The sequence below is a fragment of the Periplaneta americana genome, chromosome 2, assembly GCF_040183065.1.
Source record: "Periplaneta americana isolate PAMFEO1 chromosome 2, P.americana_PAMFEO1_priV1, whole genome shotgun sequence".
Taxonomy (NCBI): domain Eukaryota; kingdom Metazoa; phylum Arthropoda; class Insecta; order Blattodea; family Blattidae; genus Periplaneta; species Periplaneta americana.
The window spans coordinates 171,771,410-171,786,834 of NC_091118.1; the positions used below are offsets into that span (position 1 = coordinate 171,771,410).

Here is a 15,425-nt window from a genome sequence, read left to right on the forward strand (position 1 = left end):
TCTGCCTAGGATCCGCGTTACGGAATGCGCGCTGGTTCGAGTCTTCGTGAGGGAAGAAATTTTCTCACGAAATTTCGGCCAGTGAATGGGATCGATGCCCACCCAGCATCGTGATGCACTTGGGGAGCTACGATAGATAGCGAAAATCCGGTTTCGCAAACTAGCTATAATGACTGGGGGGATCATCGTGCTAACCACACGATACCTCCATTCTGGTTGGATGATCGTCCACCTCTGCTTCGGCATATGGACGTGAGGCCAGCAGCCGGCTGGTCGGTCTTGGCCCTTCAGGGCTGTAGCACCACGGATTTACTTACTTATTTACTTACTTACTTACTTACTGTGCTCCAACCACGAGAAAGTCTCAGGGGAATGAGACGAAGCGGGATAATGCTGTGAATGAATGTTGATGTCATAAGATGTCGTAAGATCACACACATGGGTACACGCATCTTCATTGGCTAACTCTCAAAGCACAAACGATAACATTGATACACACATACTTATACTACCCTAGTTACAAAATTAGATTACGGTTAATCTCCTGGTCTTTTAATCCCTCCATACAGGAAATAGCATATGCAGGAGAGCGCATGGTTTTTAAACTGACATTATAACGGTAATATTATCTATCTACTTCGTTCCAATAGATGACGCAATAGTAAGCAGATTCCTTTCACGGTTGATCTCCTGGTTGGAGAAAAGTACTTACTTACGTAACTTTGTTTATATTATGACTTTTCTTTTTATTTCTATTATTGTATATGTATTTCTGGTGGTGTGGAAGAGAAGGTGTGATTACCTTAACTACTACACCAGAATAATTAAATAAATAAATCAATAACAAAGAAGCATTTATCTCTGCAGAATAAATAGACAAAATACTAATTTAATGCACAATAAAAAGTTAATATCCAGTACCGTTTTTTAATAAAAATGTTGTCAAATAATTTTGGACTTTTTAACCACTCTTTTTCTGGAAAATGTGTAGGTTTTGTCCTTTAACTTTTCGTAAATGTCTCTTTTGTCATAAAATATTATGGCACCTTACCTTAACCTGTAATTAGAAATGTAATAATGTTGTTCTTTTGTCTCTCGTCTGTTTTGGTTCTCTTATCTTCTCAATGAAATGAAAAAAAAATATGTTCATGACTGTTTACCAGCTCTGAGGAAGTATAAGTAGAGCAGGATTCTCTGTGGTATGAATTGGCTTTTACTTTGAATAAAGCTGACCTTTATGACGGGGGATTAAATGTTACAACCTAGTTCAAATAGAGGGAAATGGAGCAAAATGCTTGAACATGACAAGAACGTCGGAAAAGTTGAGAACGCGAAATGTGACAAATGCAAATCTGACCACTCACCTTGCTGTGATGATGCACGTTATCAAAGTCAATCGTGGCAGCCAGAAGTTTCACATTAGTGTGTCTCCAAGTCTACATAATCCTCTTTGTCAACATCAGGCGGGGAAGTGTCAAGCACCGGATAGCATTACAGTCGTGACCCTCGCCCCGCAAGTCAGAGTTGCAACGTAAATCCCCACTCACTGCTCGACAACGTCCCACGCAGAAGTAACAACTTGGTTAATGAGGGGTCTGTGCGAGCAAATGCAGATTGCAGGCTGCAATCCTTCAAGACGGTGAAACTAAATCCTCTGTAAAGAACAGTTCGGCCATTATCCTTTGCTAGGGACTGTGGAGCGTTAACAGAAAAAGGAATAGAAATACAGGATGTTTGAAATAGCAATTTACAGTGTTTTGTGTGATACACAGCGTATTCCGAATCTCACCGGACCGGTGGACAACAATGACGTCACGTTGCAGCGAAATAGGAACAAAACTGCTGGAAGGATCGATGGCTGTCATGGCGACTGTATAAGTTATTGTCTGTGCTACGCTAGCAAAATTTTGCGAAATTTCCGTACTGCCATCTCGTTCAAAGAAAAGAGAGCATAAACCATTTATTTTTGAACCGGTAGTAATAACTGGTCCGTTGACATGTTCGCTCATAAGCCATTAACATATTGTTTTTACATTGTGCTCATTACAAACAATACAGCAGAACTAAAGCAGAACACACCGCCATGACACAACAGTGCACGATGTCATTCGTCTACTAATTCCCGCCCTACACAAGAACCAATCAGATTCACTGATGGCGGCTGATGGAGACTGCCACCACCTCTGCAAGTTGATGGCACCGGTGCGACACCGGTGGAGCATCAGTGACTCCATCGGTGAAATTCGGAACACCGTGATGCCATCAGATTGCTCAGCGCTGAGATTCGGAATACGCTCACAGTGGAAGCTCTTAAGTTCGACAGAAATCTAGTTCGACATCCTATAGTTCGACTGCTTACGTAGGAGAATTAGACACTCCCCTATACGGGCACAAAGAAATGGGTTTGCCATTTGAATGGGAATTGGTTGTGTGTCTTGTAGTGATACTTTGTTAAAGGAAAACAGAATATTTTATTGATTAGGACATCCATATTGATCACTGATTTTAAATTAATGAACTCTTCTTTTTCTATTCGAGAATTGTGCCGTTTGTGAGACGGAACTGTCGAAACCCACTGTCGTACTAGAAGCGCATACACAAGTCTCGAAGCGGGCAGGAAATGCAAGTACAGTACTGTATTCGTTGATGGATAACCAATAAGAATTTGTATTCATTTCACTTGCTACACCCACTACCCTTATTGGACTGAACTTTCAATTCTGTTTTGTCGAACTTAGGAGAGTCCACTGTACTTTTCAAAGCGAAGACGTTGACGACTTTGAATGTGATTTCTCAATTATTATTAATATAGGAATAATAACATTCTAACAGGATATAATGTGTTTGAAATTTGAGTTGCAATTTTTGGTTCTGTATATTTGAAAGGAGAAAACTTAAAAGATCTTGGGAAGTAGGCCTATAATTTGTTAAGACCACGAATTGAGGAATTGAACAAGAGAAATTTTAACTTGGACCGAGATGAGATACGAAAGAAACTTTAAAACCATTAAACTACTGTATATATAGAGAGCAAGTGAGGAAGATAGGAAGGATTAAGAAGGGTGTTGCTTAAATCGGCCGAAACTAGCATGGTTCAATGTGGCGCGATAGATTTTTTTTGGGGGGGGGGAACTGTAACAGCTTCAAGAAAATCATTTTCAAATATGGTAAATTAAACTTGCTTATTTTATTACATTTTCATAAAAAAGTATTAAATTTTTGCTTGAAGATGTCACTTATTCTATTTGTATAGTCAATGTATACAACTCCAGAAACTCAAATACTTGATCACTATTCCACTTAATCGTTGTTTCCTATTATTTTTACTTTCCAGTATAACAAGAGAAGAACAATCAGTTGTTAATTTTCCACGATTCAAATAGATGCCAGTCTGAATTCGCGGGTTTTTCCCTTGAATTCAAGTTATCAAGGTTCGTTATACACTTCAAGTTGGCTCAAGAGTCCTTTCGAATCATGGAAGAAGTACAAATGGATTCAACGTCATTCAAAACTTGAATTCAAGCTGCTACTTGACTTGAACTCAACTTGAAACTTTTCAGTTTCGTTAAATCAAGTTACTTGATTCAAGCTACTTGAAAAGTGTAAACGAGGCTTAACGTCTTGTAGTAGGTTCGATCATCAAAAAGAGGAGTTTCTTTACCCTCCAGAGTCAATGACGTATGGACAGGTTTAAACAATAATTAGCACCGAATGTTAGAACATTTCAATTGTAATTTTATTATATCGAAAACTATTGAAATTAATGTATTTGTTTATTTATTATTTTTATTTTTATTTATGTTGGGAAGTTCATGAAGAGGTCCACTGTATTTCTGAAGACGACTCTCACAGAAGAGCGGATATAATAGCAATAAACAGGCAACAACAAAAGGCTATCATCGTAGATCCAACTATACGCATGGAGAGAGATCTAAGCCAAGCTCATCAGGTTGATCATGAAAAGAGGATCATGTATGAACCTTGTATTCCCTACCTTAGTGCCAAGTATAACATCCCTCTCTTCAATTGGTCAGTGACAGGTTTATTTTTTTGTGCTCGGAGTTCTTTACCAAAATTTACATATAATTTTTTAAAACAATTATCAATACCTTTTTTTTTAATTAAAAAAATCATCTCGCAAATTCTTAAAGATTCCCTGCAGATTATAGGCTACAATTTCATTTATACCACTCAGAAGGTCTTAATTAAGGATATGCTAATTTTAAATAAAATCTTTTATTTATAAATTTATAAATATAATTTTAAAGTCATCTTATAAGATTTTATTTTATAATTGATAATCAGTGGTGCTTAATTATTACATTTTATTTTTATAACAATATTAATATTTAATTAATTTATTATATTTATTTGCTATTAATTTCCGGATCCTCTTGGTCATCCTTAATTATGGCCGGACGATTTCTCTCTCTCTCTTTCCCTCCCTCCCTCCGTCCATCCCTCCCTCCTTCCCTCCCTCCCTCTCTCCCTCTCTGTCTCTCTCTCTCTATCTCTGAAGGTAACTTTATCTTCCATCATCTAGCATTTCACAAATACCTTTTGAGTCATCTGCCCTGACTATCAGCGTATTCCGAATCTCACCGGTCCGGTGGCATCAATGACGTCACGTTGCAGCGAAATAAGGAACAAAACTGCTGGAAGGATCGATGGCTGTCATGGCGACGGTACAAGTTGTTGTTTGTGCTACGCTAGCAAAATTTTGCGAAATTTTCGTACTCCCATCTCGTTCAAAGAAGAGATAGCATAAACAATTTATTTCTTGAACCAATAGTAATAACGGGTCCATTGACATGTTCGCTCATAAGCCATTAACATATTGTTTTTACGTTGTGCTCATTACAAACAATACAGCAGAACTAAAGCAGAACACACCGCCATGACACAACAGTGCACGATGTTATTCGTCTGCTAATTCCCGCCCTATACAAGAACCAATCAGATTCACTGATGGCGGCTGATGGAGACTGCCACCACCTCTGCAAGTTGATGGCACCGGTGCGACACCGGTGGAGCATCAATGACGTCATCGGTGGAATTCGGAACACCGTGATGCCATCGGATTGCTCACCGGTGAGATTCGGAATACGCTCAACAAAATTGAAAACCTACTGTATCACGCTCTGTTATTCTACCTTCTTTTCAAACTTAGAATAAAAAAACAGTTCCATGTCAAAATGAACATAAAACTATGCTATTAACTCCAAAAAAGAGTATTTAAAATCCGTTGTATGGAAACTTTCTACTATTCAGAAGAAAATCTTCATAATACTACTTCGAAAATGTGCAGAGAATTTCTCTCGCACAATTATTGCTGCTACATGCTTGTTGCGGCTGTACTCTGAATTCCCACTTGAAGGGTGAATCGTTGCGGTTAACTTGGCATCAGAAAGCGTCCACATTTTCGGGGGGAGAATGGAATCCGATGAGATTTTCGTGGTTTCCTTCCTTTCGCCGAATGAAAATTCCTGCATAGTATCTAGGTGAAGACTACCTCCACGTCTTTCCAGTTCACGTTGATAGCGGGGGAGGAGGAAGTAGAAGGGGAAGCCACTTGAAATGCGGTCGTAAGTCACGGAACATTTACAGACCTGCGTCAGTACTTTCAGTCGTAACGTGTCCTGTGAGATCGCGCTACAGCCTGAACTGTCTGCTTAGCATGTCTGCGTATGTTTACATTTAATCTATGAATTTGTTGCTTTCTATTAAGATTTAATCTTCACGATATTTTTTTCTTAAAAAGTGACAAAGGACTTGTAATTTATGAGTAGCAGTACGCCATTTGGACCAATAAGTATCATAATTATGAAATCCTTATACTTGTCTTCTACGATTTTGTAGTAAAAATGTAGAGGAAACACCTTCATGAGAGAAATTCTCTATCATCAGAAGTTGTAATTTTATTATAGCCACGGGCACGAGTTTAGAAAAATGTGCTTCTAGTGTACGTTTTGAGGCTGACAGAATCGTTGAAGCTATACAGCAGGCCTGCACAAGGTTTGCGCTCTCCGAGCCGGCTCACAGCTCATGAGCGAAATGCAGATATTAGCTTCGCTCTGTATAAGGGTGGACTGGAAGAAGGGGTGATCGCGTACAAAATATACACAAAAGGAAGTACTATTACGAGTGTTTATGAAATGAATTCCCTTCAGTGTTTGCATAATTATCTTGGACTTTTATTAATTAATAAAGAAATATTTATTTTACAGAAATAATATAAATTACATAGCTACTTAAATGTACAATATTATTTTGTTATATTTTTATTTATCAGTACATGAAAACGAGGTTTTATGGTGTTGGAAGCTGAAAGGAACAGTAGCCTACTGATCGTAATGAAACATCAGTTACAGATGTTCGATGTCTGCCTTTATTAAAGTTGATTATAGAAAACAGTTGCTCACAAATATAAATGTTAAGCCAAACATAGCAATCATTTTCACAGCCAGCTGTGTAGTCGTGGATATTATTGCTAATGTTTAGTCTTGTAAAACTCAACCTCCCGGTTGGGGCAAGTTACCTGGTTGAGGTTTTTTTCCGGGGGTTTCCCTCAACTCAATACGAGCAAATGCTGGGTAACTTTCGGTGCTGGACCCCGGACTCATTTCACCGGCATTATCACCTTCATCTCATTCAGACGCTAAATAACCTGAGATGTTGGTAAAGCGTCGTAAAATAATCAAATAAAAAAACTCAACCAGGCTAGTAGTATTATTCGAACGATCTTTAGCCCTTAGGTCACATTGAAGATCAATAAGTTCGAGCTGTAAATCGTTAAATGTTAAATGTTATGTTCCGTCTTTTAGATTCCTCCAGACTGTACTGTAGCAGTAGGTAAGAAACGTGAAACAGTTACTGAGAATAGGCCTACACACTGCACTCCACTAGATAACTGAGTGGTCGTTTCCCTCTCCTCTACCTATAGCAAGTCTATGTCATTCTGATGTATCTTCCTCTCCGTTTCGGCGAGCGGTAAACACGGCTCTCCCGCTCCCACGGAGCGCGCGCGCTTGTTGAGCGCTGTTTGTGCAGGTATGCTATACAGTCTCTTTCAGGATTAATGTGAGATTCTTCAGGATAATGTAGTTTTGGTTAACCTATAACCTGATATAAGCTACCTGGATCCAGGGCATGTAACCGGGAATTTCTTCACCGTTATAGTTTGTCACCTATTTTTCGCCATTAGTACTTTGGTCATCAAATACATTTTGTCTTGTTTTTTGTCACTGAGGAGATTTTGTCACCGAAGACATTCCGTCATCATTTTATTGGATACTGACTTCTATCATTGGTTATTAGCTATTATCTTTCTCCATTCCTCTGCCGGCAATGTTTACGTCGCCTGTCAGACATGGAAAACAGTATAGTGTATTGCAATAAATTAGAGATGCTTTTAAGAAAGACCATCATAATCATGGGAATGAGTATAGGGAAGAAGCCGAAGATTTTTTGACGAGTTTTCATTAATATGTTGCCTTAAATATACACATCTGTGATATGACTTGAAAGTAAGCAGACGTTTGTGATATGAAGTCGACACGATATCAGACTGTACGTAAGACAACATGTCTATGATGTTTAGGTAAAAGGGCTTAGGCCTATCCCACAAAAGAAAGTTTTTTTTTTTTTTCAGGAACAACAACAAATTAAATTTTAACATATTATTATTAGTTATAGCTCGCCCAAGGAACGATTATCGAAAAGCAGTGGTAGCGTTACTGTATGTTTTGACGTGTGTATGTAGGCACGGCGAGGAAGCGAAAGGTGCTGGACGATGGAAGTACTGCCTCTTCCAAGAAGATGAACAGATGGGGACATCGCCTGTGGAAATGAATAGCATAGCAAGAGAAAAATTCGAAGCGAATTAAACACGCAACATTATGTTTACGAATAAAATAATGATACTCTGCGAGGGGAACGCTCCATCACTACATAATAAAATAAACACACTTGGAACAAGACACGAATTCACAAGCAGTGAAACTATCACAATGCAAGACTGATTCTGTCGATGTCGTTTCTCTTCCGACTGTACTCTTGAATATCATTAAAGTTATCTCGTGACCTTTCCTGTCGCCTGCTCTTCCTTATTGAATTGTTTCGTTCGCATTCCTATCGTCAGTTATTTCCTGCTTGCGAGACCTATACTTTATATGAAGGAATGTAAACATAATATTGTCAAAATATATCTTCACATTTTTAAATTAAATTTTAACTATCACATTTGCACTAATTACAGCAAATATGTCAAATTTAAAAAGTGAGGGTTAAGCCCTTTTACCTGAACACTATCTATGTAATATCACAGCATGGCAGCGAAAGAGCATGCATTCTTCAAGCAGATGCACGCAGTATAAAGGGCTGCGTTTTAATTTTTGCGTAGATCATTACTGGTGAAATGTATAATAAATATAGAGTTGTTAAAGATCATGACTGGTGAAATGTACAATAAATACAGGGTTGTTAACTAAGAAAGGTCATAACTTCTGGATATGATTCTTGTAATCGTTTGGGTAAAAAAAGTTCTTATGCTCACGGATCTTATTTCGAATCGTTAAAAAGCCATGACAATTTTAATCTACAAAACTAGGTACAATTTCACAGCTTTAAATTACATTTAGATAGCCAGGAAATTTACACTTTATATTCACAGCACATACGTACCCAGTGTTATGATAGAAGATGATGATTACAGTAGATTTTGAAATGCATCGCCCTCTGAATCAATACACTTATGTACTCACGTTTGAAATGCGTATCTTGGTAGCGTCAACAATATTGACATGAATTTGCCCATCACCATGATATTCAGTGTGCGAGCATAGTTCCTGTTGTTATTAACGTAATATGCAGTGTTGGCAACTGTCTATCACTAAATTTAGCTAGACGGAACTTAAATATAAGCTATTTTCGAGCGGAAAAAGCTAGATTTTCGTAAAATACTTTAAAATCAAGTAATTCAAAATTTTATTATTTATAGATACTGTTAGTTATATATCTCATGTTTTAATACTGAATAATTGAAACTATGATTACTTGATTTAAGTAGAGATTTCTTCAGGATCATCAGGGTCAGTGTCTGGATCCTCAATGTTCAGTAGCAGTGGCGTCAATATCTCTGCAATTAAATTTGTGTATGAAGTACTCGGTGAGTCGTCACTTGATTCCTTCTTGTATGTAGCCAGGGTCCTTACTCTACATATCACATCTTTTTTTTTTTTAGTAGGTTATTTTACGACGCTTTATCAACATCTTAGGTTATTTAGCGTCTGAATGAGATGAAGGTGATAATGCCGGTGAAATGAGTCCGGGGTCCAGCACCGAAAGTTACCCAGCATTTGCTCATATTGGGTTAAGGAAAAACCCCGGAAAAAACCTCAACCAGGTAACTTGTCCCAACCGGGAATCGAACCCGGGCCACCTGGTTTCGCAGTCAGACGCGCTGACCGTTACTCCACAGGTGTGGACCATATCACATCTATTGGCAATATACTGTATAGTATAATCTTTACAACAACTGCCCAACTTTCTTGATGAAGAAAATGCACTGGGTGATGTAATTTGTTCTGGGTTTTCTTTGTTTCCATATGTGAATAATGTGAGTCACATCACCTCGACAAGAAAGGGAAAGAGTTGGGAGGGAAAGGTGATAAGCAGATCCATGATTAACATATTTCAACTCGTCTCTGCATTACAACATATTATTACGTGCTTACCATGAGATTAATATCTATACATTATGAAATAAATTTACCTAAAAGTTGATTAAACCAACGAACCTTCCCACCTGCTAAGCGAAGGAAATAAGCTATATTCCCCGCTAAGCGGGATGAATTTTTTTGCCGCTAATAATAATAATAATAATAATAATAATAATAATAATAATAATAATAATAATAATAATAATAATCTATACTAATAATAAATCTGTAGCCGAAATTTTTCTGGTAATTTTCGATTTTCCAGAAATAATTGGTCCTAACATATATAATTAACCACCCTGAAACCGAAAATCGCTTTTTTGAAATTTTTGTTTGTATGTCTGTCTGTATGTTTGTTGCCTTTTCACGCGATAATGGCTGAACCGATTTATATGAAAATTGTAATATAAATTAAGTTCGTTGTAACTTAGATTTTAGGCTATATGGCATTCAAAATACTTTATTTAAAAGGGGGGTTATAAGAGGGCCTGAATTAAATAAATCGAATTATCTCGCTTATTATTGATTTTTTGTGAAAAATGTTACATAACAAAAGTTTCTTTAAAAATGATTTCCGATAAGTTTTATTCTTTACAAAATTTTGATAGGACTGATATTTAATCAGATAAATGAGTTTTAAAATTAAAATAACGCCATCTAAGACGGTGCAATGAATTAAGAACAAAAGACTTCGTCTATAAGGGGCCTTGGACAACAACAATCGAAACAGGGGCCTTGGACATTAACAATCGAAAGCTATTAAACATAGCCTACAGAGAATGTTTCTGTGTTAGTATGAAGTAATATTATAAGCTAAATTAACCGATTTGTATAATTAATTATTATTTCACCATTGGAAAGTGTAGTTTCTCTAGATGAACATAATGCTATAATGTTATTACAGTAACGTCTGAGTAAATCGAGGACAGGTAAGATTAAAATAGCTTCTTATGCACAGAAAATTTGATAGGCTATTTTGTACATTCGTTTTCTGTATTTCTTAAAATAATATTTATGTACACTCATTTTAATCTCAAAGAATTAATGAACAACGAGAATGTATTGATTTAGTATGCAGTGATAGTACGTTAGCTTAGCAATCCATTATTTTATAATTCAAATTTTAACTATGCTCAATTGAATCGTGTTAAAATACATAAAAATATATATGTAATAAATGCAATGCAAAAAAAAAATTGGTAATGAGCGAAGCAGATTATCTTGCGCTGTTGTAAAAGTTGTTCCCTGGATCAAACGTCCTGTTTAATTATGAAATTACTTTATATTTATTTCTAACAGGTGCAGCGGAGCGCACGGGTACGGCTAGTAATAATAATAATTCTTTATTTATACTGGCAGAGTTAAGGCCATAGGGCCTTCTCTTACACTCTACCAGGTCACACCGCTAAGCTTAACAAAAAAAAAAATACTAGATTTAGCTTTAAAAAAGCTAAATTGTCAACACTGGAATATGCCCTCTCACACATTCACAACTTATGTAAGCTATAAGTAATGTTTTAACAATTTTATGACACAATAAATCACACAGTAGCGCGGGGTTCACAGTGATGCATTCATTTGCACTGGCTCCCTAACCGTTCGAAATCGCACCCACGATAATATGCATTTTTTTTATCCATATCGTAAAGTTGTGGCCTTTCTTTGTGAATCACCCTTTATTTTGCTTAGTATCTTGAAAGGCAGCTAAGCATTATAGCCAGATAACAAACGTTCCAAAGTGCGCAGAAACCAAGCGCTTTTACCGGTCAGACTGGAGTGTTCTGAGCCTTTTGCAGAGGGCGGATCTGCTCCTATGAAGCGAGTTTACATAGTGAAATATACAGCATTGTCTGTCTTTTTGCATTATCAGTTAGTGGAAGAATGACATCATGCGCGAAGTAAAAACGGAAGCGCTGTATTTAGTCTGTTGCCACACTATAATCTAGATTGTTTGTAGATGTAACAATGTATTGATTCACGTGTATTCTCATTCTGCAGGTCACACGAGACAGGGGCTGAAGTGTAGAGTGTGTAAACTGAACGTGCATGTAGACTGCCAGGAGAAAGTGGGGCGTTGCCAGCCCAAGTCACGGCTACTTCGCAGACAGAAATCCACCTCTGAGATCGAAACAAGAATCCAGGAGCCTCTGCCCGATGAAGAGAGTGAGTATCGCCCTCCAAGAATCCTCTCACTTACTGCACAGACACATAATATAGGCCTAGCCACATGCTTATACCACACAGCAAGCAAAATGATAGCGGAAAATAAGTGTCGATACAGTACAATATTAGTTATAGGTATCGAAAATATATTAATTCTTCAGATATTACTGGTAGAAGGAAGTATCGATACTTATTAATATTAAAAGTCAAGCATCGATATTTCATTCATCAGTAGTTACGAAAGAAAACAATAAATGCATAACTTGATAATGCTATCAAGATAGAAGTGTTAGTGCCATATCCATACTGGTATCGAAATAATATCGGTGCTTCGTCAATTACTATAGAGTGTACAACGTTCGGAGTTTAGAAAATACAATTGGATAAAATATAGGCGGCTTCTTAGCGGACATACCCCCTCTTTTTAATATAACATAAATGTTATTTACGTATTTTCCAACGCATATAAAATAACACAATAGTAATATACGTTACAAGAGCGGTATGTTGACGTTTTCATGGTCGAGGAAAAGATTGAAAAAGCGAAACGTAGTTGAGCTTTTTTAATTTCCGAGAACATGAAAACAAACATACCGCTCGTGTATCGTACATTATTTTGTGCGAAGATCGTTTATTACATACCTGAAAGACGAATTTCTAATTAGTTGCAATGAAATCTCCATGTTGGTTTCTGTTTAATAACGGCAACTTCGGAAAACCAAAATATCTTTCTTCAACATTGTTGCTATAAAATGTTTTCTGTGTTTACTATACTCCAGCAGGCCGTGATATACGTATGTCTTTTTTTTTCCTCCAGTCTATAAATGCGAACTTAAAACAAACGGTAAGGTTATGTAATGATTTATTTTTCATTTTAATATTTTAACAATATTATTTATTTAACATATTGCAGTAATAACATCCGCATCTGGAATCTTGTTGATTTTTTCACGGCTTCCTTAATGTTACTTGTATCAGGAATGCAATAAGTTTCGTGGAGTAGTAGACTTTACTTAATATTTGCAAATATTTAAAAACAATAATTAACATTGCAATTTAGGTGAAATTGCAGTGGTAAGTTTCCAATTTATAATTATTACTATGTTAAAAATCTCTAAAAATAATATGTTAAAAGCCTAAAGTAGTAAAGTGAATGTCGCGCTTAAGCGGTAAGAAGAGGGAAATTGTTATGTGTGTTACGTTGGGAATACTGAATGTGGTATTTCACACTTACCGCGTATTGGTTCTGTGCGGAAAACAAGCAAATACGCACGATCTCGCTCAAATATATTTATTCCATTTACTAGATTACTGGAAAAACAAAAATAAACTAATATGTTTATTTATAAGCAATATTTGTGTTTATATTTTAAGCAGTGCTTAGTTGCAGTATTTAGATATAGGCTACTTCTGTTATTTTATATACGTTAGAAAATACACTTATTTTAGTTATATTACAAAGAGGGGGGGATGTCCTCTAAGAAGATGCCTAAATGCCAAATAGTATTTTCTAAACTCGGAACACTCTATACTTTATTGGATCGTCACTACATTCATTAGTGACACCGAACTAATATCTGTGCTCGTACTCATTGTCGGTACCCAAAAGAGGAATATTGGTATCATACTCATTTCGAGAATATTAAGAAAATTATCAATAATTAAATCATGTCAATAGACGTTTAATCATACTATGCTTATTATTGACATAGAAAGTAGAAAGTTAATGCATTTTACTACTATTACCTATAAGATTATCCATTCAGTACTACTATCCTTAACGATATCACAAGAATAGTAGCAATATTACACCCACTATTGATATTGAAATTGGTAATTGATGCTTTAAACTTCACTGATTTCTCAAGTTGAGTTTCAGTAACGTTCTTTTCATTGATATCGAAAGCATATAATCGACACTGTGCTCATTACTAGAATAAAAAAATATATATATTGGTACTACAACTTAATCGCTATTAATATATAGGAGTATCGATAATAAAATCGTTACTAATATCGAAAGAAGAGTAGGCCTATGGATAGTATAGTTTTTACTAGTACCTACCGAAATAAATTTGAGGGTCTATACGAAAATCGTTACTAGTTCTGAAAGCAGTATATCTACACTACAATCATTAACAATGTCGAAAGGAGAGTATAGAAACTACAATCGTTACTAGTGTGGAAAGAAGAGAATCGATGCTACATCGTTACTAATGTCGAAAAAGTAGTGTAGACACTACAATCTTTACCAATATCGAAATTACTAATACCGAAAGAAGATTAGTGTCTATACTTAAACCGATACTAGTGCCGAAAGCATTGCAATTACACTGCAGTCATTACTAATATCAAATGAGGGTAGATACAGACATTACAATCGTTAGTAATGGCGAAAGAGGGATATCGATACTACAGTCGTTATTATATCCCTTTTCATGCGACTTAGTTCATGGAGCTCGCGGCTTTTTAACCGCCCAAAACAACAGGAGCCATTTGCGCTTAAATACTTTGCCTGTTAGTTACATTAAGTTAAATATTACATGCACCCAGACAAAATATTGTGGCCACGGAGAAGGTGAGACGTATGAACTAAGTCGCTTGAAAAGCATTATAGTGTCGAAAGAAGGGTATCGATGTCTGTACTACAATCATTACTAGTATCGAAGGGTATCGATACTACAATCGTTATTAGTGTCGAAGAAAGAATATCGATATTACAATCGTTACTAATGTCAAAAGAAGGGTATCGATACTACAGTCGTCACTAGTGTCCAAAGAAGATATCGATGTTGCAATCATTACTAGTTTAAAAAATAAGAGTATCGATACTATAATCATAGTTACTAATGTCGAAAGAAGGGTATCAGTACTACAGTCGTTACTAGTGTCGAAAGAAATACATCGACACTACAATCGTTATTAGTGTCGAAAGGAGAAATCATGCAATGTTCGAACATGTGACAGACAAACTTCGTCTTATTTCATCTGAAAAATTAATAGCAAGATCTGAGCTAAAATCCTTAAGCGGTTAAAACATGAAGGGATGGGAGTGTAGGACAGCGAATATTTTTATAACAAGGTGCAACAAACATGAGAGGCCTTCCTCTGCAGGACGAACATCGGCGAATATCTAACTTCGCCATACTCGACAAACTTGAACCGAACATTGAGCCTGTAATGCACGAGGCTAATCAATACTACAGTCGTCACTATGTCGAAATAAGGTATCGATACTACAAACGTTACTATTGTCGAATGAGTAGTATCGATATTACAATCATGACTAGTATCGATACTACAATCGTCACTAGTATCGAAAGAAGAGTATGGATACTATAATCGTTAGGCTATTAGTTTCCGGAAGATGAGTATCGATACTGCAAGCATTGCTGGAATAGCAAGAGGGTTATCAATACCACACCCTCAAGATACCGAAAGCATAAAATATTTATCATACCTGTTACTGATATCTATAAAAAATATGTAAATATTGTATTCATTGCTGTGATGGTTATGTAATTTCCATGTTATACTCGTATC

At 36.4% G+C, this 15,425-nt stretch overlaps 1 protein-coding gene across 1 annotated transcript in view; it reads left to right on the forward strand.

Annotated features, from left to right (window-relative positions):
• The window catches only part of LOC138695208 (uncharacterized), a 666,755-nt gene that overhangs the window by 509,395 nt on the left and 141,935 nt on the right, over nt 1-15,425 (forward strand). Inside the window, exon 12 of the mRNA XM_069819668.1 lies at nt 11,718-11,882. Within this exon, the coding sequence (XP_069675769.1) occupies nt 11,718-11,882 (165 nt within the window). The remainder of the gene's footprint in view (nt 1-11,717; nt 11,883-15,425) is intronic.